Genomic DNA, 27077 nt, shown 5'->3' with positions numbered 1-27077 from the left:
AACAAAAAGATAGCATTTTTAATGAAATAAAGTCACTCATCATGTGCCCATTGATACTTGGAAATAATTTGGGGTGGGGGCTTAATTATATTTGAAATGGTTTATAAAATGCACCAAGATACAATAAATGTTCCTTGTTCTGCTACAGCAGTCACTTTCAGACATATTTCAGGAGGCTAATCCTGGAGACCTGGAGATTAATTCCTGGAGACAAGGCCTCTTTCCCCTCCAGCTCCTCCCCGGCTCTTCAGAGAAAATGACCTGGTCTGATCTTAACACATCTTGAAGAAGACAGGAAGATTAATTATGCTCCTCCCTATTTCATCTTCATGGCACATCTGAGCAGTTTCTACAGCTGCAAAACCTTTATTTCCAGGGTCCTTTTGATTGTACTGCTGAGATATTCAAAGACTCATTAAACCTAAGGGGAAGTCCCATTCACCCAGACTTGGTATGGAAAGGAGGTGGGGGAGGGAGGCTTAAAGTTATCCTGTATTTAAGTGAAAGAGACAGCTGGAGATTTATTCATAAATCAAACTCTCCACCATCAGTCACCTACCCTTGCAGCACTCTGCACACAGGAGATGCTGTTGGAACTAAAGGGCTGAGAAACGCAGCCTGCTCCAACAACTGGGTGACTCTGTTCCTACAGAAGAATCAAGGGATGACGATAAGAAAGCAAAGAAACCTGCCATTTATTTTTGTAGACATAATTTTGCACCTAGAAATCACAGTTGTTTTCCAATTGCAACACTAACATCAAGTTAAAGCTCAGCTTTCAGACCAGTCTTCTGCAAAGGTGGTGTTTGTCGATGCCTGCATGATTGTGGTTGTAATTATTTCCTCCAGCAATTACTGTCACTACATCTCACCTTATCCTAGAGTCAAGTACCGAGGCATTAAAGTGACAATATCTTCTGTGCAAGTAATTGCTGATACAAAACCTTATTCTCAATTACTAATGTCAATAGCTTGTGGATATTAAAAGTGAAGCCAGTATATTACTGTGGCTGAGACTGCTTTCTAATTTGATAGTTAGGCTATAGATTATCTGATTTCCTGATGAAGACCTCAAATTACAAAGGCAGCACTCAAAAAAAAAAAAAAACCCCAAAGACTAAATATATGGATTACTTCCTTTGATTTTAAATGGTGTTGAGAAAGTGCCCCGTTCTTTCATGCTTGTGTTGCCTTCCTGACTTGAATCTTCACTGTCAAGCTATCATCCTCAATTAACTTCAGGCACAAATATTTTCAGGTATAACACTCTGCCTGCCAACATAGCAGTAGGCTTCAAAACGTGGGCCTCCAAGCTATAGTCTAAAGCTCATCTATCAGAAATACCAATATTATCCTTCTTTCTTACTTTTTAGAATTGTGAAACCTCAGCAGTACCACTGCGATCAAGGTTGTGCTTGCTCTTGGGAACATTTTATCTTGTTTTCACATGGGGATACAGACCATTCCTGCAGTTAAGATCTCTGCAGTTTTACGTGAAACTAAGTAGCTAATGTCATACACGTGGCGCTGCAAAGACTAAATCATGATATTAAGGGACGTCAAGGTTCAATTTCCCTGCATACAGCGGGTGAGATATATGCATTGGGAAAGGCTAGATCTGGAAAATGTAATAAACAGTCACAGGTGAATATAAAATATAAATACAAAATGCACTTCTTCATATTTATTACATCTTTTACATCTAAATCAGGCAGATTTCATTCCACAGATTGAGACTGATCTGAAGTAATTTAGTGGGAGGCTGGTAGTTGAAACACATAATCACATTTCTAGAACAATGTAATTACATTGAATTTAATGTGATTTCCTGCCACTGGTTTAAAAGTGCAGCCTCCTCCACATTCTCGATTTACACTGAACATGACACTTGATGTAAGATTACCTTTACACAGCCAGGTAAAGCATTGCGTAAGGGGAGAAAAGATGCTATGACTCCTTGAATTCCTCAAGACAATCATACAAAGATGCCAGTCGTCAAGTACCAGTAAGTTCAAATCTTAAATTTCTAGGAAGATGCTGTCTCAGCAGATGACCACTGATTTTATATTTCATTTTCATTAAATATCTCACAAGGAACAATTTTGCTGACCTTAAGAACTTGTGTACGTCAGCTCTGCTCTATGGGGCAAAGGAATTTGAAGGGAAGCTTACTTGTAGCAGAACAGTCTTCAGGTTTTCACATGTTGTATGTGCTTCTGAGTGTGCTATATTAAAGGCTTTTTATAAAGAACAGGCTAATAAAAGGACACAGCAGGTCACACTCATTAAGAATTGCTAGAAAATACTGGGGATAAAAGTAACTGCAATCTGAATGCAGATGAAGAATTTGAATTTTAAAGCAAACACAAGGACAAAGTGCTGGAATTTTATCAAAATTAGGAATAAAACAGCACAGACATTGATATTCATTTAACTCCTACAAACCAGTTAAAATCTGATCTAGAGAGAGAAAGCATGAAAGCCAATGCATTGGGAGAGCCCATGCTGCCAGCCAAAGCATACTACATAAACAGAAGTTATTCTCAAAAAAAATACCCCTAAGCTTATGGCTGATCAGATGAAATCCTGCAAGCCCACCTAGTATGAAACAATTCAAATAATCTCTTTGCAGAATAATTTCAAATAGCAACTAAAGTTGTAAAAATCAAGGCATATTTACAATTGATTTGCAAACAGAAAGAAAAATTATTAAATTGATCAAAAATGCTATTTACTGCTGGCAGTTCATTTAGCTTTCTGCAGAATGTTTCAACATTTATATTCCTTCATTGGAATAAATAAGTATTGAAATATAATGGATAATGAAGCAGATGCTACAAGACAATAAAAGTGCATAGGGTTGGGGTTTTTTAAGCAAACCAATATATGCTAGAATGAAATAAAAGTTTAAAAGCAGGTTTTAAAGCTGGGAACTTTTATGAAAAGTAAACGAACAATAGATTTAAAGCAGTATAATTATCGATGAATCACAACACTATGAAAATGGCCTCAGAGAGCTCCAAATGCATTATAAACTGCCGAGAGGGAGGGCGAACGAGGGAGAAAGGAGCCCCTGAAATGAGCCAACGCTGCAGCCCTCACTCAGATAAACCACCCTGCATTTCTGTAGCAAAGTTGGCTGCATTTAGGTTATAAAGCCAAATCCTGAGATTCTTCCTTACATGGGAAGTTTTCCTTGGCTTGAACAAAACTCTGCAAAAATCTTAGGATGCGCAGGCTTGCAACAAGGCAAGGAGGAGACCTCAGCACCTTCGAGCTGCTTTTCAACGCCGTCAATACCAAGCGCCGCTGTGCAGAGTGATGTGTTATGAAAAGCTCACGCAGCCCGGCGACACCACGCCGAGGTGGCAGCGACGAATGCAAACGTGTTACAAAAAAAACCCCAAAGAATGGAAAAGCTTCATCTGGGAAACGACGGCGTGTATTATTGATGGCTCAGCAGCCAGAACACCTCAGCGCATGGAGAGGATAATGGGTTTGTCCTCTCTTTGCCAGGAAAGCACTTGAGGAGGGTTGAAGAGAGGCAGCGTTTCAGGTCCGCGCCCACCCTGCGACCCCAGAGTGCAGAGCGGGGAAAGCAGCGGAGCTCAGCCACACCGTCCGCCTGCCACGGCCGACCTCAAATACACTCACCCCGCTGCGCGTCCGACACGCTACCTCTCAGTTCTTTCTTCCTGAGCCAGACAAGCTGCCCAACAGCCTCAGCATTTCCAGATTTCAAATCCTTAGTAGAGTTTCTTCAAAGAGTGAATACATTTGCAGAAATTAATTTTGGGCTGCAGCTTCTTAAAAGGTACCCATTTCTATATCAGGCAGATGAGCAGCAGAGCCTGCTAGAAGTTACAGAATCAGACCCAAAAATGTACTAAAGCAGATTTTCTCTTTTGTTTACTGAAAAGCCTACTTTCTTCAAGGTGACTCCAGACATGAAGCTGTTTGCTTAAACAATAAGAGATCTGCTGATGCCAGAAGGCCCCCCTCTTCATCTCTGACCACCTTCTACAGCTCAGGAGAAGAATACTGCAAAGAGTACATGGAAATACAACAGGGAGTCAGGACCCTTAGTAGGTTAAATCGTTCAGTTGCAAACCAGGACCAACCAGACAGAAACACTGCGATTCAAACTTGGACAAAAGTGTTTAGAAATGAAATTGGCTATGGCAGGATTACCACTACACTAGCTGGGAGGTCCACCCAAGTATTCAAGACTTTCATTATGCAGCAAAAAGGACTGTAAAAATCTCTACTCTCCCAATCACCACTACAACAGTTACATATTCAGATTTTTTTCTGGAATAAGTGCAAATTTGCTCTGATTGACTGACATTTCATCACTTAATACATTCATAGCATGTCAAGGGAAAACTTGACTGAATTCACAATGCTGTACTGATTGAGTACCTAATAGGAACAGTTGTCAGAATGACTTGTAAGGATAGCTTTCAAAATCACATTTGATAGCTGGTAGAGGACTTTCTGCACCAAAAAGCCTGTCCACCTACGTGCAGGACTTTCTGGAACACAGAGATGGACAGTCCCTCTCTTCCCAGTTGCCATCAGCCTGTGACATGGCTGCAGTCACCCCAATGGCTGCACAGTACTTTTTCTCCAAAGCCCTGCATTTGAGATACACAGTTGTGAAGTCAGAAACAGCTTTGCTGGAGACTCATGAACATGCTGTGGGAGAGAAGCTAGAGACCAAGTGAGGGGCAGAGCACTCCTTCACTCCTTCCACCCACCAAAAAGTCCCCCAAGTACAAGCTACCCAACCGCAGAGCTCAAGGCTAAACAGAGGAAACAGGAGGTAGCATAGCTAGAGGTCAGTGTCTCCCTTAGCTTTCCTTGTCAAAGGAAAACTGACTCAATTCAAGTTTGAGCCCTTGGCCAGTGCCCCAGCCTTGGGGCTTGCTGCCTGCCATGCAATGGGCAGCTTCCTGCTGCTCTCAATCTCTGACTATGAATGGAAAAAAAAAAAAAAAAAAAAAAAATCAATTTTCCTCTGCTTCTGATCCCTCCTCTGAAATGTTCACATTTGTTTGGAAGGTCTTCAAGACACAGACTTCAAATGAACCTAAGCATTTCCAAATTCCTTTTCTTCTCTGCAGAGACCTGCAAGGCCCTGAAGTGACCTTCGTTCAGCATTCATGACGTGGGTAAGCAGGATCCCTGGCTGCCTTCACCCTGTTTTAATTAGACAAATAGGGGAAGAAAGCAGTGCTCTTCAATACTTAAAATCAACCAGTTTCAAATAAATATTTAAAGTTGTCCTGATTGTTAGATAAGCAGCTTCTGCAAAACGATTGCAAACGCTGCAATTGTTTTGCCATACGGTTGCCAGCAGCTGGAAGCTCCAAGATGCCCATTTCAATCAGAAATTTTCCACTTCAAATGCATTTGGCAGTTTGTTCGTGGTGAGAAGTGCTTCTCACCACGTGGGCTTTCAGAAGACCACAAGGAGCGAAGCACAGGTGGCTTTTCTTAAAGCCTGGGTCAAAGCACAGCTTTCTGTAAACACTCCTTTTTATAAGTAAATAAATAAGTAAGAAAAGGTGCTGTGCCATGCCTTCTGCACTGCTATTAGACAGCCAAGAGGCTCCTACTAGACCAGACAAAGCCTTCAGTCAGTCCTACAGAATATTCACAAACAAATGAAAAGAACAGTGGGAGGAATTGGCTTAAAAGTACATTCATTGTACTTTTCTTTAAATGTAATAATATGCAACAGCTCCTTGTGGCATTGAACGGACAATACTATTAAGTCTTTTTTCATTCCAGCACTTCAACCATTTATACTTACATTCTTCTACCTAATCACTACCTAGCTGTTGTTAAAATGCATCACACACTATGGGCCAAATCTTGAGGTCCCCACTCAAACCCTCCCTTAAATGAGTTCTTAGTAGAATTTTTGCATGATTAAGCATCACTTTTTTTTTTTTTCCTAACCGATATCTGACTAAAGAACACAAGAATTGGCCCTGATCATTACCATAATGCTTTCATGTTTTCCACTCAAAAGCCTAAAAATAAGGCATAGAAGCCCTGCAGGGAATTAATGCAAAGTGTCTACATTTGTACCAGGAACCAATTTCTGAAAGAAAGAAAAAGGATATTTGAAGTAAACCTGAAGGATGCATTAGCAGAAGCACTTCTGAGCAACTTGCCATTGAAAGCATGCATGGGACAAATTCATCTCAAGAGTCACTTCAAAGGAAATGGTCTGTAATCAGAATTAATCACAATTAATTTGGCCCTAGGTTTCTGTCACTGAGAGGCAGGCTCCTGCAGTCAGAGCTGCGGGCAGTGGATGGCAGGAATCACATCCACAGCGTCCACCTCTGCTGATATTGCCAATTCTTCTGCTATGCTGGTGCCACTGTAAAATGCTGCAACAGGATTCAGGCCAAATTTGCTTATCGGCTCTGAACCATGAGGCCAGCCAGCAATACGTGCTGAATGGCGCTCTTTTGGAGGATGTCATCTTTCTATTTATATTACCTAATTCTTCTTCTCCAACTCCCTGTGGCAAACCAACAGTTGAAATCATACAGTATAAACTAATAGGGTTATATAAGTGTCCATTTGCTGTACATATGCTCTCCCCCCTAAGGCAAGCGATCACCTTCCATTTTTGACGTCTAAGCACATCAGAGTTGTGGAGGTGCCTCGAAGTGTCTCTACTCTTCTTGGAGGAGGACATGTGGGTACCTGAGCAAGAAGCAGGCAGCAGAGAACTGCCACGGAGGCAGAATCAAACGTGAACGAGAGGTGCTTCTGGGCCAGATATCTGCCCCTTGTCTCCCCCATGAAACACAGCTATACTAAGACAAGACAGAGGATGCCAGCTCCACATGTGGCACCTCTCAAGGTACCACTGAACAGACACAACCCTCAAGGTTTTTGCTCAGGCTTAATTCTTTGCTCTACCTGCACAAAAGCAAAAAATTTCCTTGATAAGGAAGAAATCGGCTTCCCTGTCTCTTGATGCTTCTTGGTCTCCAACATCCAATATTTGTGTTTTCAAGCTGCATCTCTGTCCTCTTCTGGCTTTCCCAGCATCACTCTCCAACTCCATTTTTTCAACGCAAAGGCAAAATAATTTACATCAACTAAGCTGTTTCAAAGTAAAATGAATGTATGGACATGGATACTTCCTTTGTTTCAAATATATTTGTCTTGCACACTTACACTGAAAAGAAACAATATTAATCCTTCTAATCTATGAACTCCTGCACCCTTGACTCCAAGGTATGTAAAAATGGCATAGGGTCTATAACATGATGGGACTTCTGGCACCAAATCTCTTGCTCTCTGGAAACATTCAGGGTTTAAAACCTTAGAAAATTGTCGAGGAAACGTAAACTCATGCGACACAAAATTTAAAGTATGCATTTTACTTATGTATATTCACATTTTTTTGTTTGCTACATTCTACCATTAAACTGCTCTCAAATTGAGAAAGACCCATTTCTAGACACAGTTAGAACCTTTCTCCAGAACAGTACAAACATACAATCCAGTACAGGTGAGGGCTTTGCTCTTTTACACATACATGTACTGTATACACATAGCTTCTTACTCTACCCACTTTGTAAGACTGCTGCGGCTCCCTCCTTGGCAGTTTGGAGGGTACAGATGCTCCAAGCTCTCAGGGAGACTCTCAGAGACAGCAGTGCCACTTCCCAAACTGGCTACTCCCTTCTGTTTTCTGGCCAAATCCATTCATCAGGCCTGATTCCGGGAGTCCGCATGTGCATGTACTGTAAAATCCCCTTTCAGAGCACTGTTTTCCACCAAGATGAACCTTTGCCAAGCTCCCCCATGGCACGCCAGCCACGCAAAGCAGAGCGCACAAGCTAATGGGGCCCCACACGAGCCCATTTGCCACACGTATGCTATGTATTCCCTCAGGAGTGGGTCCCTGCGTCACCGTGTGACTGAAGGTAGGGACAGCTTCCCGGCTTCCCACAGTCCCTGTGCTGCACACACAAGTAGAATTGCTTTCAAATGCCTTCGCGCTGCAGTGTTGCACTTCTGTCCGTTCTCCTCCCCAGCAGACTCTGCAGCCTTCTCAGAGAATTTCCTTTCTCTATTCGCTTCCTCCCAGCAGTCACATCAAACAGACATGTATTACCCAGCTCGGAAACTGCTGCTTTTATCCTCCAGGTGAAGAACTGAAGTAGTTAGTGTGCATACATTTCTGAATGGTCTTCAGTGAGAAAACTCAAATGTTCCTATTCCAGGGATTAAAATAATTACTTGCTTTTCAAACTTCCTGTTTTTTAAGCTGATAAAAGTTGCTGTTACAAGTGATAGACAACTTGTAGACCTAAACAGACCTCCTAGTTCTCAGCTACACTTTGCAGCAGTTTTGAACACTGTGTCACCCTTTCCCTCGCTGATCGGCCACGGACGACAACATCTCCAGTGTAGTCCGCAGCTTGCTCCAGCTCCCCCAGCAAACAGAAGCTCTCGGTCTGGGGTGTAACACTGCACGTCTCTTCCTTCTTCCACTGCAAGCAAAGCCAGTTTGCCTGACTCAGGTTTTTCTCAAGCAGCAGAATACCAACTTCAGTTCAGCTACATCCCATTAATGCTGATAAATGCGAGACCTTTTAAAAGCCCTGGGGAAGACAGATTTCACTTCGTTGAGATAAATTTAAACACCAGAAACTATAAAGATGAGGGAATCCAATAAACGATAATTTATCTTTCTTCTTCATTTGAATAGAATTCACCAATATATAGCACTACAGTTTTACCCTCATGCCAAAATCTGCAAATTCAGTTCCTCTAGGTGTTCAGTCACATGAGGACAAAATTGATTCACACTGTCCCTTCTTCCATATTGAATGTGTATTCTGGGATGGGAATCTTCCCAGAATATAGTATTATCATTCCAAAAGCACTCCAGGTTTTTGAATCTAAGTTCATGTGACATATACCCAAGACTGGAAATGTTGGATTCTTTTCTGCAAGAGCACTTACTGCCTCCTGCCAGTAGACAGTCTTTACTGAACTCAATGAAAATGATACGAGCCTGTGTCAGGCTCCAACATCGCAGAAAAAGAATGAGCCATCACAGCAAATGAGGAATGTGTCATTTTCTCCATCTTTTCTTGGATGGTGAAACAGAAGCACAAGGAAAGCAAGCAAATCACTCAAGGCCACACCAAGAATAGCACCAAAATCCCCAACCATCGGACATGCTACATACTTGTAGTAACAAAAATATATCTGTCATTGCACGTCACACAAGCTCATTCAAACTAAAAATTTATCACTTGCTTCGGACTCCAGCCAGGTGACGGCAAATATATCATGGAGCTGTCAACAATCTGCTAATCTTGGCTGTGAAGTGTAGGAATACAAGAAGCTTAAAAATACACTGGTCCTTCAGAAACCATAAATTTTTCTGGCTCTTTCTCACATACCACTGGGTAATAAGGTCTACTCCAGCTATTCCACTCCCACCTCCTGCAGTTAAACAGTTGCATTTTGTATGTCTACTTAGCAAATGACAATCAGACATATGAGGTAGTGGAAATCGCCCATGCATATACAGATAAACAATGACAGACCCTCTCCCACTCCCTGTCTGAGGAGAGTTACCAGTGGCAGAGTTAACTTCAGAGTCCTCACAGAAATCACAGGACACAAACTGGATTTTCAGAGCCTCCACAGGCACAGCCGGCTTAACATCTCTGTCCATAAAGAAATCTGGTCTGTTGTGCTTTTCTGAGCAGAGAAAAGAAAGATCTTTCCTCCTCCATCCAAAACCAAATCATGTGTCTAGGCTCACACCTTTGCTGAGAGAGCCCAACAGGATGGCATAGTCCTGTGAGCGAATACTCAAGCAGTGAATTCAGTCTCTCCTAGCACATGTATTTGGACAAAAATTTAAACCAGGGTGGGGAGAGGATATCTGATTATAAACACAGTAGAAGTTTCAAAGGATACTTGCTCATAAATAACAGCTTGTTCATGACATTTCACACCGGGCACATTTTTGGGAGACTATAAATAAAAAGCAAACCTCCTTGTTGTTCAAGTTGCGAAGCTTTATGGTCAGCAAGCTCGCTAGGGACTACATTAGCCCACTTAGCCTAAACACTACTACCCCTACAGCTGTGTGACATGGCCTGGCTATAGATGGCAGCTTAACTCACTGTCCTCTGTGCAAATTCAGTTCTTTAAATGAATCTCTCTTTTGCCAAAGCGCTTGGTGTACCTGCCATTCTTCATTTCCTACTCCGGCCACAAACTTCAATTTTCTCTCCATAGCAGTTAAACAGCACATAATTACAACTAATTATTGATCACTGAGGGATTACTAATTGACAAATCCAATTTTCACACTGTTATCGAGCATGACTGACTGTGGACCGGATAGGATAAAAGGTACCTGTGCTGTCTTAGAAACCTGCGGGTCTATAAGCTGGGTGGGACAGTGTTGTCACCATCACCATTATTAAACCCATCAGATTGAAGTGGCACTTGAAGGCCAATGTGTTTAGGGACCTATTATGTAAGACACTATAAAGCTACACAAAGTGACAGTCCTCACCCCAAAGAGTTTGCAAGACTAAAAAAAGCCAAGCCTTTTACATCTGTAAATGTATTCAATTTGGCTGCGTTTGTACCACTTCTGCATTCCATTTCTGCAAATATTCTCCCAAGCAAGCTAGCTGGCAGACATGTTCAGAAAAACAGCTTGTTTTGGGAAAAAACGCCACTCAATTTTCCTCAAAGCAAATTTTAAATTTGCATGCTTTGGTGCACCTGCTGGTCTCAACAAATTGGATCAATGAACGAAAGGAGAGCACTGTGCAACCCCAGTGCCCTGGGAAAGCGGCTTACACCCAGCCCATTAATGTTATTCGTTAGCTGCAGCAGTCCAGTTACCCAGAAATCAGGAGTCTGCTGTCGCATGGTCTGTGTGCGGTACAGTCAAGGCTCTGTGCAAAGAAAGTATTTAAGAAAAAAGAATTTTTAAAAAAATCTGAGAGAAAAATACAGGGAGCTGCTCAAACATCGCTGAATGGAGTAAAAAGCAACATTTTCATAATAAGTCACATGATGAATTTTTTCCCAGTTGTATTTCAATAGAGTTATTCACATAATTCAAGTAGACACAAATCCCAGTGTGAAAATATCTGTGTTCTTGTAGCCCAGTGGCAGCCCTTCCAGCATGACTTACAACAAAAGACCGAAAAAGTCCATTCCCGTGGTACACACAAATTGGTTTATTATTAGAGCTCATCCAGCACCATTATTTTCTGACAGTAAATGTGTTTTTAACAGAATTGAAATTTCCGTGAAGAACATTTTTCTTGCAAATGTTTAACTTTTCTTTTGGGAAAAACCACATTTTTGTTTCACGTCTGTTTAACATTAAGATACATTTCCCTTTCTATTCTGTTCCAAGGAAGCACGACAATTTAGAAAATGCTGCACTAAATCTCCCTGGCTCCTAAAATAAAAAAACTGAGAATGAGCCTCGCATAAAGAAAGATTGCAAGTGCCTTACTAAGGACTTTATTCATTAAAAAAGACTCAACTCTATTCTGCTTCTTGTCTATGAAAGTGAAATATGACTTTATTAAATGAAGCCCTTAATATGTTTGCTAAGACTCTGTCAGGCTGAACATTAACTACATTTCCATTGTTTTTCAAGTACAAAAAGAAAGTTGCTTTGCAGAGACAAGCTCACTTACAGCTTCTTAATGTACAGACTAGCGAAAAAGTTTGCTTTATTAAGTGCATTTGCAATGTCCAGCACACACAAGGGGCACGGTGCATTCATACAAAGAAAATGTACAGTTTTCAGATATCATTTAACGAAGGGAGGGAATAACAACAACAAAAAAAAAAAAAAAAAGAAAGAACACATTAGATAGATTTCAATTTCGGGTAGCAAGGTTGCATACATGAGTGCACAGCCACTGCCTACTGCCTGGGTGCACCCCAGGATGTGTGGAGGACACCCTGGAGATCTGTTCCTCCTCAGTAAGGAATAATACCTGGGGGAGAATTCCAGGCTGCTGGGTCTCTGGCCCTTTGCAGAGGGCTTGCACCACTGGGGGAACGCGTTGCTGAATCTCCCCCATAGAGGTATTTTTGAGGTGACGTTTTGAGGCCACTCAGGGGGATCACAGCCGGTGAAGTAGCTTCCCATCCCAGCCAGGGCACCTGCACCACCACCCAGCCACATCTTTGCCCACAATTATTCACCTCCTGACCTGCTGTTGACTTTTTCCTGAGTTTTCTGCTTCAGACACAAGCCAGATCCAAGTCCACTCTGCCCTCTCCTGGACTGCATACAGATTCGAGCCTGTGCAGTCGTCCTGAATCCCCTGTGCAGAGGGGATGCAGGTGGGCTGGGAGAACCCCGGGCCTGTAAGGGACAGACAGTGGACCACAGCCCCAGGAAAGATGGGCTGGGCATCACCATCTTCCCCGGGGGGCTGCACATGATGCACACACAGGATGGCACCTCCCTGCCCACCAAACTCACCACCCGCGTGTGGCGTACTCCTTTGGCCATCCAAATACATTTGCGCTGGTAAGACAACTAAAGGAAAGGGCAGCAACATCCCCTCGGCCTCACAGTCCTCACTGAAAAATAACAGTTTGGGGGTAGAAGGGACATTGCCTTCCTCCTTTTGGAAAGCATCTATTTGAGGTGTTATCACTGGAACGTGAGCAATAAAAATAGTAATCTGTAAAATGAAAGCAATGACAGACGTTTCTTGTAAAAACACCGTGAGACATTACAGATAAAATAACGTTACATAAATAGGCCAAGCATTAGAACTATTATCATCAACAACAGCACGGGGGACACAGCAGTTTAGCAAAGGAAGTGAAAAATAGCGGATGTGATTTAAGAGGCAGAGAGAATCTGCTCTGGCAAGTTGTAATTACTGAAGCTGAAATCCAGCCAGGATCCTGGTTGACTGCCTCCAGGCTTGTGAAATGCAACCCAGAATCTTTAAATGACCAAATAATTGGGACCTGTAGGTTTCATGTCGCCAACAAGACACCGTCATCAACACTGCCACACAAGGACAGCAGTCCAGCACTAACACAGAGAAAGATCAACCACAAACACCAGCCTCCACAGTACTCATGATCTCAGACATCTACAGCCAAATATTGACCTGAACCAGATCTGCTTTGCATGGTCATTTTTCTTCCCAAGGTGGTACAGCTGCAGGTTTCTTTCAACCATTCGTCAACTTCAGCACCCTGTAAGCATCTAATGTCTAGTCAAAGGACATCACTCATACATTTTATGGTTCCCCAAATGCAAAGATATCTACCCAATTTCCTAAGAAACATTAATATTAAAGTATGGCTTTCTCAGCCCAAATCATGCAAGCTGAACAAAGTTCTCCTGACATTTTATGACAATGTGATTAATAATACCAAGAAGAAGAATGAAATGATACTAGATTATAAACTATTGTAAATCTTTCAGTCATCCCAGGAATAATGAATGTAGATTTCTTTAGGAGAGCAGTACAGATTTAAACAGAATCATTTTAGTTTTCTTGTCAATCAAGATGCTATTTATATAATAGCAGAAACAGACAATGAACTCGCTTAATCTTAAAATGAGGGTGGAGCACATTCAAGGCAAGGGTTATAGGCTCTTCTTTAACATTTTTTCCTTTTAAAAAAAAAGCAAATTGAAAAACCATCCAAGATTGTTGAAGAAAATGTTCCATCTTAACCATCATTTCTGATCCAAGCAAGAGCCACAGTGACAAGAAGTTCAGTGTTCAAGTCACCCAAACACAGTTGGACTTAGAAAGCCTGAGCTGACATGACCTACTTTTTTTTTTCCAAATACTTACATAAAAAAGTTTTAAAGTTATGATCAAAACTGTACTGGCCTAAGTATCCACTAGACCGAAATGCCCCAAACTTCCTTCGTATGGGTTATGGAGTCAAGCAAAAAGCAAATGCTCTTCACAAGTTGTTTCTAGAAATGTTGTTAAGTCTTCAACCCCCACCTTGAGACAAGGGTTATGGCCTTGCTCTGCCTCTGGCTCCATAGGGGAACTCTGTGCTCTCTGACCCCTTGAGGCAGGCTGTCCGAGACGTTACCTCAATGCAATAATTAATAAATAATAATACTGGATTTGAGCTCGTGCAACTCGTACCAGCTAAATGTTCCAAAGAAAAATGAATAATGCATGCAGAAGAGATTCATTTGGGGGAAAAAAAAAAAAAATCTAACTTCAGTTTGAAATAAAGCCCTGGTTGCCTTGGCAAAGAGGATTTAATTGCTGTAATCACTACATCTCACATAAGGTCGCTGTTTGAGCGAGTCCACAGTACTGCTATTCATTCTGTATCTGCTCCATAGCAAATAAAGGACTACTGGTCCCTAGAGCACCAGTGAAATACTTCTGAAAAGATTTAAATTATTTTTAAAGGGTTATTAGCTTTGGCAAATGAGTCAAAAATCATCTTAGCTGAAGAGCATAGGTAGTTACACCACATTATGGAGATAACAGCAGGAAATGCCGTGATTAAGACCGTACTACTTGTGTTACTGCGCATTATTAAAAAGAGTACCCAAAACATGACCATTCCTTATCCATCTGTGTCCTATCCACCCACCCAGCCAAGGTTACTACTGCCCCTAACAAATTTCCCAGTGATTATCAGAAATACAAAGCCAGAACACTGGCACACACACGTGCCTCGCGCACAACCAAATTCAAATAGTTTTACTGGCACAAATCCTAAACAACTCTATGGAAGTCAATTAAATCACCCCTGTTTTCTGTGTAAGAGAGAGAAGACTCTGGCCAGGCAAATTAAATTAGAGATGGGTCAGAGCCAAACTCTCAGATCCAAAACAACCCAAAACTCACAATGCATTTGGATCCTGGTCCAGATTCTCACAGTCAGCAACCGCTTCTCCCTCACCCTCTGCCACCTCCTAGGACAGGACAAACTTTTCAGATTGTCTCCAAGCATCACTTGGTGGATTTTATCACCATCTTCCATCAGGAATCTGCATCAAAGTGCTCATACGTGTGCTTCCTGTGGCTGCTTGGCACATTTCTTGCCCAGACCCTCATTAACTCCAGCAGATACTTAGAAAGCCCATGAACAAGGCATCGTCTATCCCACACTTTGCTTCTTTTCCTTTCCCACTTGTTGTCTTCTAGGACTGGCACAATTAAGAGACGGGGATTCACTGCAAATGCATTTGAGGACTACTTCATTAATACCACAAAAGCCTGGGCCACACAGTGAGAAAAAAAGCAACCGAGAAAGTTTGCTTGGCAGGAAAATTTTAAAAAGGATGTAGTGGCAAGGGGAAGGTATATTTTGGTCCTAGTGAGCAACCTAAATAAAAGCACAGCAGGAGCAGAGGGAGACTTGCTGGAGCCACACCTGATGGTTCAGAGTGACAAGGGTAACAAATTTACCCCACAAAGATAAGGCTGCTCGAATATGGCCCCTCCCAATGGCACACTTCTCATTGGGACACCCCCAGAAATTCTGCTGCTCTGACCAATTCCTCCTCCGCTGGGAGTATCCACAGCATCTCCGCAGGAATCCTACGGAGAATATATTATAGGGATGTTTTCCTCTTACGTACTCATGCACTGACACCCAGCACTGCTCAGGGCAGGGGACTTTTAAGTGGCAGACTGACAGCTCGGGGGAGATGAGCTATGAACCCCACCACCCAGAAGCAGCTCCCTGGGCTCTGGGTAGCTCAAGAAGAGCTCTTGCTGCAAGTCCTCCCACGTGAAGCAACACTGGCCCCACTGCACAGGGGCTTTCTGCAGCAAAGCCAGCACGAGGCATCGCCTTCCTCACACTGCCGCGCTCCCCGCTGCCCACGCAGCGTTGGAGGGCTAGCGGCCGAATGGTGCAAGAAGTGAAATAGCTTTAACTGTAAGAACCGTTTGCTGTGCCTCAGGATGGCAGACTCATTTGTCACTGTTTTCTTCTCCTGCAGCTCTTTTGATTCATCTGGGATCCAATAACTTTGTTAATATGATTTCTTTCATACCCTGACCAAGTACAGCATCCGAGGCACATGTGGCAGCTATGTGAAGCATTAAATACCTCACAAAGCACAGGTCCCTGCTCTGCTTTGTGCAAAACCATTTCTGACAAATCCTTTATTGACATAAATTATATGGGAGGCAGGAGGAGTACCCAAAAGTAAAAGATATGTTGACAAGTTTCTTGAAATATTATCTCCTGCTCTTTCTGAAAGTCCTCCCTCCACAAAGCTGTCAGCTAACCATCACACTGGCCTTCCTATATCAGACCATGCCAACGCTTATGGGTAAACACAAGGACAAAAGCAACTCTCTGTTGTATCAGCGGGAATATGAAGAAATTGAAATCAATATGCTCACTCAAAGCAAGAGTTCATCAGCTTCATGGGCTAGTAATCTGGTTTTTACCAGGATAAAATGACAGCAACACATTGCCCAAAACATTTATCACAGGAAGAAAGGAAATTTCAAAGTAGACACATTTTTATACTTTTCTTTTAATACTATTCATTACACACTAGAAGTAACTGCATCAACGACTGAATCACTGTTGTGTCTGACTTGTTTAAACAAGACCGTGATTTACTGCACTGCCAGCTAATGAAGAGCCGTACAAGAAGCTGATCAATGCCATCATTGTCTGGCAGCACAAAGCAGGGACCACTCAGCATATTGTCCAAAACAAAGACCCCTCCCAAGCTCCCCACCAGGGACTTGCTCACTAGTACACACAGTTTGCAAAAAGCCACAGCATGTTCCAGAACTTGAAATGATCACTCAAAGACGGGAACCTTTTCTGACCTGTGTTCCCAACCTGAGTACAAGGTGCAAAAAAAAAAAAAAAAGTTTATCTTGCAGCTGTCTTCCTTAAATTACCCTTCATGATACTGTGTATTTAAGCAGTTTTGTCACCTGAAGGCAGCTTTGTGTTCATTAACAAAAAACAACTGAACTCAGAGCCAGGTGCTCAGAGGCAAAACTCTGCTCCTAACTCCGTCTTCAGTTGCTTTCCCTTTCCATTTTGCATCTGCACCAGTGTTGGCCACAGCAGGGATAAATCATCTGTCCCTTCCTGAAAGGCAACAACTACAAACAGGATCGCCTCCAGCGAAAGAAAGATTTGGAGAAGAGCAGCGGCAATGCCCTGTGCAGAGTGGAGAGGCTGAACCTTCAGCAGCCCCTTAGACACAGCTCCCCATCCCAGAGGAATCACTACCCAGCACACCTTCACGTTGCATAGAGAGAGTCTGAGCAGATGCAACAAACCAAGGGCATCCTTTTGTCGGTGGCCTCCTCCAAAATCCACTTGCCTCCTTCCCAGGCACACTCTGCATCACAAGCATTTTAACCACAGCTCGTACCTTGCTCTCAGTGCAACCACGCCACATCTGCTGACAGTGCTCTGCAGATCCGCACCCCGCCCTGAAGCAAGCCTTGAGTTGTGCAGGAGCTGCCTGGAGTTAATTAGCAGGAGCTGTCATGTCGAAGCTTTCAGAGAGGGGGATCAGCCTAGGAACAAGCTTGTAGAACCCGAACCATTGAAAAATGTAAAATCTCTTTCCATTACCATCAACAAGGCTGAGTTTGTGTCAAGTCACATGGTGTATTGGCACCTTCCAAATCCACGGGAAACACTTTTCACATCATCTTCATTTGCAGAGTTTAACAGTGTCTGCTAACACACTGGCAGACGAGAGGTTGTCGGGGTTCCTATTATCAACTTTATTTGTCACACGCGTGCAAAATGATCTGATACGTCAAACAAGATGCACTGCCACCAGTTACACTTAGCACTGCTTACCCGCCTCTAGTTCAGCACCGCAGAGACGACGAGTCTGCTCACACACCAAGTGACTTAAAATCAACACGATTCTCTTTTTTACCACTTTATGGTTCTGACTATGAGATACAGCAAATTGATTTACATAACACTGCCACATCCCTTAGCGCTCATAGATGCAGATGGGCAGATGAATGAGATAGCTGTGCTGCTGGCAGGACTCAAATAGAAGAAAAAATAGGATTTCAAGGCAAACCAAACACCTTTTCCAATGGAAAGTGGGTCCTTGCCTCATTACAGTTGTATTCAGTGTTCCCCCACCATACAGGTGAAATATTCCCAAACCGTCAAAATTAAAAATATCTAGCAGTTAAACTATTCACCTTCTCAGTGAAAAACACTGGTGAAATACACATGCAGGCTAAATATTTGTAATTAATCTAATTCTGCATTTTGGTTAAGCCCTCCCCTCCAACTCTTACGACCACTTCCCTGTTCCCATGGGCGAAGGGAGCATCCCTACACCAGAGGTGCAGAGGGCAAGGGAAGAGGCAGGCAGTGGGGACACTCACCACAGCCACCCAGCACTACAGCCTCCCATCACTGGCTCACCCTCCTTTAACTTAACACCTCAATAACGCCACAGGAACAAGCAGCTGTGTTTCTGGACAAAGCAGCACTTTCAGGATCTCTTTTGCAGGGCAACAGAAGTCGCCATCAGAAAATGTCTCAATAAAAAAAAAGAGCATTTTATCACCATGACGCTGCGATCCTGTCTGGAAGTGCTTCAAAGCCGATATCCAACAACTAACAAGAGCTTCTCGCTGTCGCGTGGGGCTGCTGCTCTGCCTGTTTTATTTCTGTGAAGAGTGATCGCGGATGGCTGATTATTGTAGCAGATAGTTGACCTTTATCTAAAATTCCATTAAAAAGCTTTATTGACTGTAGTCTTGTGGGGTCTTTCAGGATTCACTGGGTCATTTATTCACTGTCAGATATCCATCGGTTTTTAAGCTTTTAGGACTGCTTGAGCTCTAGGAAGAAGCTTTTTTCTTTTTTTTTTTTTTTTGGTCATTTTAAACTGTTTTTAAGACTGTATGAGGGGATGGTTTCTTTTCTTCTCCCTCTCTAGTGTGGCTAGGACAAAGGTTATCTTAAAGCCCGTGAAAAGGAGAGAAAACCTGGCAGTGTGGAACAACTACTTCCAGGGCGGGTTGGATTGTGCATGTGGGCAGTACCGCCATGCACTGCCTGCGGGTACCCAGGGAGGATGCCTTTTCACTTCAGTCAACAAAGATTCAGGTCTAACTACTTCATACAACATTCTTGTGAAATATATAACTCCACACCATTCATGCCAGGCTTTCATCAGCTGAAGCCACTTTTTCTGGGCCACATGCCTGTCTCAAATAGAAATTAAAAAAAATAAAAGAATGGTTCAACCCTTTCTGAAAGAGAATTTATAGAAATGGCTTATCCAAGCTAAAAAAAAATTCTGGTGACAGCTCCCCCAGGCTTTGCGGGAATGCCCTGAAAGGATGTTACTCCCTTTCCCATTCAGTGACAAAAAGAAAAGAAAACAGTGGGAGGAAGACAATGAAGCATCAAATGAAGCAAGAGATCTGAAAAAAAAAGAAAGTGTGAATTTCTCTGAGGAATATGTTATAACGCGTATATACATGGGGACTGAGTTACGGTTGCACAGACATTTCTGGCATTTCCAGACTTTGCAGTGCTGATATTTTTTATTAATATTACATATTACTGTTTCATATTTTACATTTAGTTCAACGTACATTCAGAGAAAAGAGAGAAATAACAAATTTTAACATTCATCCTGTGTTTATTAAAATCTTTGGGTAAAAAAATATTCCCAAGTTGCCAGTAATACTTTAATTCTGTAATTATTTCTGAATCTGAACTAGCATTTCTGATACACTTCTGAAATTAATTTTTTCCCTTTCTCAACACTTTCACTTCTGCTGAATTCTCATCCTAAAATGATGTTTCAGTTAATCATTTATTTCTCTCATCAGTAATAATCCTGCCCGGCTCCCCCATTCTTGATTATAAGTGATGAAGACCATGCAGAGCCTCCTCCTCACATGCAGCCAGGCTGCATTCCCCACAGTCTCTATGCTCTCATTTTCTATGCATTTCCAGATCTAAAACCTTCTGTTTTCTTTCTCTTGTTTGCTCTTGGCAGCTATTGGCAGGAGACATCCTCTTAATGATCTTTTTCTGGCCTTCTAGACGACTGCTCAGACTTCTACAGATCTTTCATTATTAACGCAGAAGCCTTGTAAGTCAGTTTTAATGGCCTGTGCAATTTTTATTCCTTAGCAGGAGACATAACCTCCTCCATATGGATATATGTTTATTAATATAAATCCTTAATATCATTTTTCCTGGTGAGAATAATCAGTAAAAAGCCAACCAGCGTGTATTACACCTTGTACTGGTTCATCCAAAAATCAAAAAGTAATCTTTGCCCTGCAATATGTGGAGCATGGCAGTGAGAAGCAGATAATCTTTTTCCCTGAGGTTGCCTAGGCACCGAACGACAGTGCGGTTTCTTTGCACGGTCCTGTCATGCCCCTCCAGACAGAGGGCTGCATCCCGACCACAGCCGCTTTCCTTTCTCTAGCGTGGGATTCATTACCTGGTTCCAGCCCCTTACTATTATTCCTGGAATATCTCCAATCTCCGTTTCTATTCTGATCGGGCATAAAAGAAGGATGGGTCGTTCGTGTTAGGGACGTGTAACGAATGCCGACAAACCCACTTTTTGTCTGTGACTGGACAAATTGCTATTAGTGCTCAGCCTTCGTTACCAGCACATCCTCGCTGATGGTTTAAACGGGGAGACTTGGAAAGCGGGACAAAACTCTACCATTTATTTATAAAGAGAGTGTCCTGGTTTCTTTCCTATAACCGAGGGGCGATTGTCCATTTATTCCACTAAACATTGTACTGCTGTACAAAACTACTCCCATTTTTCTTTTAAAAACATCCTCTGAGTCTCAAAATGGAGTTAAATAATAACATACACCACTAAAGAAATGCAAGCCATTCCCAGTGTTATTGGATGAGATTTCCGTCCTTCCAGTTAAGCTAGAATTGTTTTCTCCTGTCTCTTTTACAGGTCTTCCATGTATATAAGGACACTTCTTCTGTTTAGCAAATAGCACAAAAGTCGGTGTAATCCCTTCTTTGGTCATGGTTTCCATCTTTCCTTGTTTACTATGTTTCATCTAAGTTTGTCAATAAAGAAGGGAACAGAGATACTCCTGTGCATCAAAAGACAAAAAGTGCCCAAAAATCCACGACACTGATGCCTGCTGCAATCTCAGAGCTGTGCTTCATTCTTCCTTTTTTTTTTTTTTTTAAACTAGGTAGCCCATAAAAAAGTTTAATCATGGCAACATAGCCCATTTCACCTATCTTTATGGGTAAACTATGTTTAGTGGCAACCCACCTAACATAATAGCCAAAATTTATGTTCACAGATGGTAAATTTTACAGTACAGACCAGACCAGCAAGGCCACAAATTAATCTCCAGTGTCATAAGAATTTCATTGCACACATGTATAGATCATCTGTCAACAAAGTGAGCAATATGACTGTCAGGCACAGCAAAAGCATTAAATGCACGCTTAGCCTCCAAATTCTGCCCCTTGACATATCTGGGTCCTTCGATTACACCAAGCCACGCTGGCTGGATTGCTGTATCAAAAGAAAGAAATTCCCCAAGCCACAGCACAATGAGAGCTCCAACTCAATCTTAAATTCCAGTTATTGAATGAAAACAAACAACCAAGACTTAGCTTAAGCAGAGCAAAACCAGTCTGGACTGATGAAAGGAACTAGAGCTTCCCATAAAACCTGCAGCATTGCCCTGGAAGTGCCATTATGGGAAGGAAGGGGCTTTAACAAGTGAGTATCCCTCAACACAGCACACTGCTGAATCAAGAAACTGTTTCCAATTGCATTCTAGTTTCCAAGCTTGGTTAAGAATCCCAATTTTTACCAAAATAAGGAAGAATCCGCTCTCATATGAGAGCTGAAGTCAGTTTTGCTAGAACAAAATCCAATATAAAGTAAAATACTACACGACAGCATGAAATAGTAAAGAGGTGCATAAAATTGAGCATATCTGTTCTTTTGCATACTGTCAGAGCTCAAGGTTGGCATCAAACACTGTGTTGAGAATGACTTGATTTTGATCTGTTGTCTCATATGAGCTAGACTGCAATTCACCCTGCTACACTTGTAACAGATATGATTAAAAACAATCAGTTATATTAGGCAAAAATATATTTCCCAAGGCAAACATTCACTTCAGTGTATTTTTCTCTGGCTATAACACACAGAAATTCTATGTATATAAAAACCTTCTGGGTTTTCATGGACATTAGCATTGAGCTGAAAAACAGGGAAAGCCTGTGAGGGAAACTGCATAAATTAGACGCAGGCGCTATAGCGATTGTATTTCCCTCGGCATAATTCCCTGCCTACTATGTAAACTTCAATCTCTCCATGGGCCCCACGTATGCCATTTGAAATAATCATAGCAACAGTTGCTCATGCTCTCTCCATCCTGAAGGACGGGTGAACCATCAGCAGAATTGCATTTTGCCTCTTGCTTTCAGCGTTCAACTGAAGGTTAAAAAAAAATACTTGCAGTTTCTCTGATAAAAAGCACAATGCAAGCAAAGTCAAATAAAAGACCAGACAGGCTAGACTACATAGAGCCAATAGTGAATTTTCCAAGGAAATATTTCTGGGCACGTAAAACATGCCGATTTATTGTAACAGAAACATCTCCTGGAGATGAACCGATTCCGCACACTTTTCAAAGAAGGAAATCCCCATGGAAACCTGACTGCCTTCCCAGCAGCCCGGGAGCACCGAGATGCACACTCCGAGTGTCGGGAGAGCACCGCGAAGCGACTCCCACCTGATGGCTGGAGATATGCAAGTCATAGGGGCCTGGGGGAGAAGATGAGGGTCTGGGCAGTAGCCAGACTCTTGTGGCTCATCCTGAGGCTCCCCAGTTTGGAGGCTCTTGACTCCCTCGGTTTCTACTTCCTTGAAACCCCAGGTTAGTTACTGTGCTCAGTGCTTCCAGGAACTATTTTGCTTTTGAAAGGCAGCATTTCAAAACTATCACTGCAAGAAGTTTTTGGTGCTTTCCTAGCCAACAAAAATATCAAAACTCTACCCTCGCATCGTTTGTTACAAGGTAAATGTTGGTTTAGAAATTCCAATGGAAAGAAAACACATTCTCATCTTAGATTGTCTCTAATACCTAGGGAATTTTATCTGTGGTGTGGCAAAGAGAATAAAAAACTGAGAATTAAGAGCTGATGTTAAATCCTCACAGAGCCCTAGGCAAACTCCATAATCTCTCTGCTATAGACTGAGGATCAATACACAACTGCCAAAACCTGATTGCTCCATGAGGTTGGTCCATCTATTGACAGCAGATGCTGGCCAAAACCATATTTAACGAAGAAAAAACAGTAAAGCCAGGTAAAGGCAAAACTAAGTTGGGTTTATGGGAAGACACTTCCTCACCCAAACTTTTCAAAGTCTGGTTAAACCCTACGATACTTCTCATACGTTTGTCCCCAACCCCGAGTAGGTGAAAGTGCTTGGGATATTGTGGACCATTTTCTTTCCCTCATAGTGCACTGCACTATGAACCACTTGTCCCAATTCACACAGCAATCTGTAAGTTTATTAATATGCATGTGCTGTTTCACAAACATTGAATGATTTGAAAGTGCTGCATAAGGTTTGCTGTCTGTTTTCTCAACATCTGTCCCCAAAGTGCACTTCTGTCATGTTCCGCTCCCATCGTTCTCCGATCAAAAAGTTAGAAGTAAGGCACGAATCTGTTTTGAGGTTTGCTAGCACGGGCTGCAACTCCTTCTTTCCCAAGTGTCTCACATTCTCACAGCATATGACACTTTCCAATTACCTTTTGGCCCTTTTATTCCCTCAGTCTGGCTCACATTTCTCTCTGAATTTGGTCTCTATGCGGCTCTGAACCCACAGTCTGACAGCTAAGGACATAACAGATATGCAGCACTAACCCTCGGGGTGGTTAGAAATGCCTGAATTCTCCTATTACAGGCAGATTCACAAGTAAAGGTCACCAGAAAGTCTCAATACTTAAAACAAAAATGGGTCATGCAACAAGCAGTCAAAAGCCTAAGGAAGCAGGATGGGCTCTCTTACAGAAAAACTGAAGATGACTTGCAAAGTTTGGATCCAAACCCCGGCTCTGCCAAAGACTTCCTACGCAAGCTGAGGCACGTCTCATTTTCTCACCTCTCAGCTCTCCTCTGTACAGTGCAACAAAATAGTTCCTCACCACATATGACCTGTGCAAGATGTATCCCATGTACTTTGGAAAGATGATAAGAAAGTTGATAAAAAGAGAGGGAGCTTCACCAAAGAAACGGAAACCCCTTCTGCAAACCGTCTAGCAAAATGGATTGCAGCAGTTACCCTGGCTGACTTATAGAGGCATAATTTAAGAGACAGAATTATGACTAGAAGCAAATAGAATTAAAACAAAAAATAATCATACAAACATTTATAGCTCATACTTTAGAATCAATTCCCACGTTCCAGGAAGTGTCATCCACACAGATAATTCAAGACTGTTTAGAGCTTTCCCCAGTTGGAGAGAAAATGCTTTAAGTTCTCTCAGGAAAACACTGAACATAACCAAAGAAATTATACTTGACATCGATTTGTCATCGATATTTGTAGACTGTTCAGCATACAGCACTTCAAAAAGTCTCTTACCTTAATACAAACTGGTCTGCTAGAGAGTCATCAGCCAAGGAAACATGAAAGGTCACAACGTCACCTTCTCTGACCGGGTTGAGTGGTAAGCGAATAACGATATTTTCATCTAGCCTCAGTGAAGACTGTTTTAATTTGTCTTGATTTGGGTAAACAATGATGCTACCAATCCTCTCCATAGCTGACAAAGCCTTGTGTTCATTATCTTGACCTGCGTGGATATTGTTTTCCCATTTTGCATCCTCTGGAGAACATTCCCCATCTGCTGTATAAATCTTATAGAAGAGCTCCACAGTAATCCCTTCCAGGGAGGCTGTTTCCTCTGAAACCAAGGGTGGAGGGGAACTGAACCAGCTAGGAGATAATTCCAGCTCTGCAACACATAATCCTAGATGACCTGTCAATCTACAGCTGGCCACAACTTCTCTAGACTCTAGGAAAGCAAACATCTTCACGCAAGGCAACATCTCTGCAGAATTATAGTCATCCCAGTCCTTCCCCGCAATATAGAACAAGGTTTGTATTTTAGGTTTGTTGGAATAGATTGAGCTGTCGATTATGTGAGATTTTAATTTCCAATTAAAAGTGAATTTACTTGTGAAACCAAAAGATGCAGAAGTCAGCATAAGGTCCAAGGGGACAGCCTGTTCAACAGAAAAGGGTCCATACGTGGCATTTAGGACAGGTGGCAGTTTGGCTTTGTATATAAAGAATGAATCCACCCTAGACTGCAAACTGGAGTTCCTCATGATATCCTGGTTGGCTTCTTTGAGGAAGAAGAAAATATCAGCATTGCAGATGTGATAGCTCGCGGGGAGATACGTTGGCAGGTTTGAAAATCTCTGTATGCTGTCCATGATCCCTCCTCGGCTCTCCACCACTGCAGGCCAAAGATAAAAGGAAACAGAAAGACAATTCTAATGTTTGCTTAGCATGCCCCTCAGTTTTTTCTCAAAAGCAGTGTGTTACCAGAGATCAATACTATTAGCCACAATTACAAAACAATCTGACACAGGTACCACGGAATAACATTGTTGGTTCAAAACTCATACACTAAAACATCCCATTGCATCAGCTGTACAGATCCCTTTACACCTTCCCCAATCTATTACCTACTTGAAAACCATTAATCAAGTACTGGATAAAACAAGGAGGAGATTGATTGGCCAGATCCCTATCTAAGTTCCATAACTTTATACGTTGCTTTTTAGTTTTTTATTGCCAGATCAAATGTAGACTTTTGTTCATCCATGTTTCAATATACATGAGAAACTGGCATACTGAATATTAGTAGGCAGTAAAGCAGCACATTTTTCTTTAGTCTAACGTCTCTAACACAATATATAATGAGGTGTTGTATATCTACACCACTCCCAATCCGCTTTTGCCAGGTCAGCGGTTTGGAAGTTAGTGGCAAACTGATAAAAGCTTTGTGTTCTTGAAATCAAAACTTCTCACACAAAAAAAATATGGGGTTTGATAGAGGTCTCAGTGGGATGGATTTATAGGCAAGAGTGAACTTGAGAGAAGGAGAGAAATCCTTTACATGCAGAAGGTTTGTAGACGCTTAGAAGAATTTTTTGGTTTAATTCCAGAGGAGAATGAAACACATTTGGAAACCACAAAAGTTTTTCTACAACACAATAGTCAATCCTCCAGCCAGCGCTGAGCAATTTTTCCCAGGCAAGAAAAGATTCCAGAGGGAGGGAGGGATCAAACAGACGCCTTTGGTTTGGGCCGATCTCTAATTAATAGTGAGATATATTCAATCTGGGCTGCAATTCTACCAGAAAGAAACGGTGGGTCTTTCAAACTAACAATTCATACGCTCCGACAAAAAGCCAGTGAATGCAAGCTCCTGGGACTGCCACGGAAGAAATAAACAGAAACCAAATGAATTAAAATGAAGCAGTTCCATAATGCGCAGAGATAACAAAGGAACAATGACAGATCCTAAGGTCAAAGCTCTCATTGTCTCTTGCTGAAACTTAGTGGCAATTTTACTGTTTGGCAGGACTGGGGAGAGCAGATACACAATGCAACAACCACACAAACAATTACACCTGTTACAAGCCAGATGACTCAGATACTTGCAGCCACAATTTAGCACAAATAAAAGCTCTAATATTTAAGCTATTTTTTCAGGTTGTGTATTTTTAAAGCCTACACTTATCGAAGACAGATTCTAGGGCAAATCTCATCCATTTGATTTTGCTCCACTCTTGTTCTCCGTTGAAATTCTGCTCATTTATTTTCAATTTTCAATGTTGGCTTGGTATTATTTACGTGTGTTTAAACGCTGCTTATTTCATCACAACACCTCTGCCCTTACTTTTGCTGTATATTCAATTATGTCAAAGTTTTTCTGCAGCCATTGGAATATTCTCTGTGGGAACAAGTAAATATGCAA

At 42.0% G+C, this 27077-nt stretch overlaps 1 protein-coding gene across 1 annotated transcript in view; it reads right to left on the bottom strand.

The window, feature by feature from the left end:
- The window catches only part of TMEM132B (transmembrane protein 132B), a 254709-nt gene that overhangs the window by 159181 nt on the left and 68451 nt on the right, over positions 1–27077 (bottom strand). The window contains exon 2 of the mRNA XM_074921417.1: positions 24668–25547. Coding sequence (XP_074777518.1) covers positions 24668–25547 — 880 coding nt within the window. The remainder of the gene's footprint in view (positions 1–24667; positions 25548–27077) is intronic.

This window comes from Athene noctua, chromosome 17 (assembly GCF_965140245.1).
Source record: "Athene noctua chromosome 17, bAthNoc1.hap1.1, whole genome shotgun sequence".
NCBI classification, from domain to species: domain Eukaryota; kingdom Metazoa; phylum Chordata; class Aves; order Strigiformes; family Strigidae; genus Athene; species Athene noctua.
The sequence above is the reverse complement of the archived record's forward strand: the minus strand, read 5'-3'. Positions and strand labels throughout refer to the sequence as shown.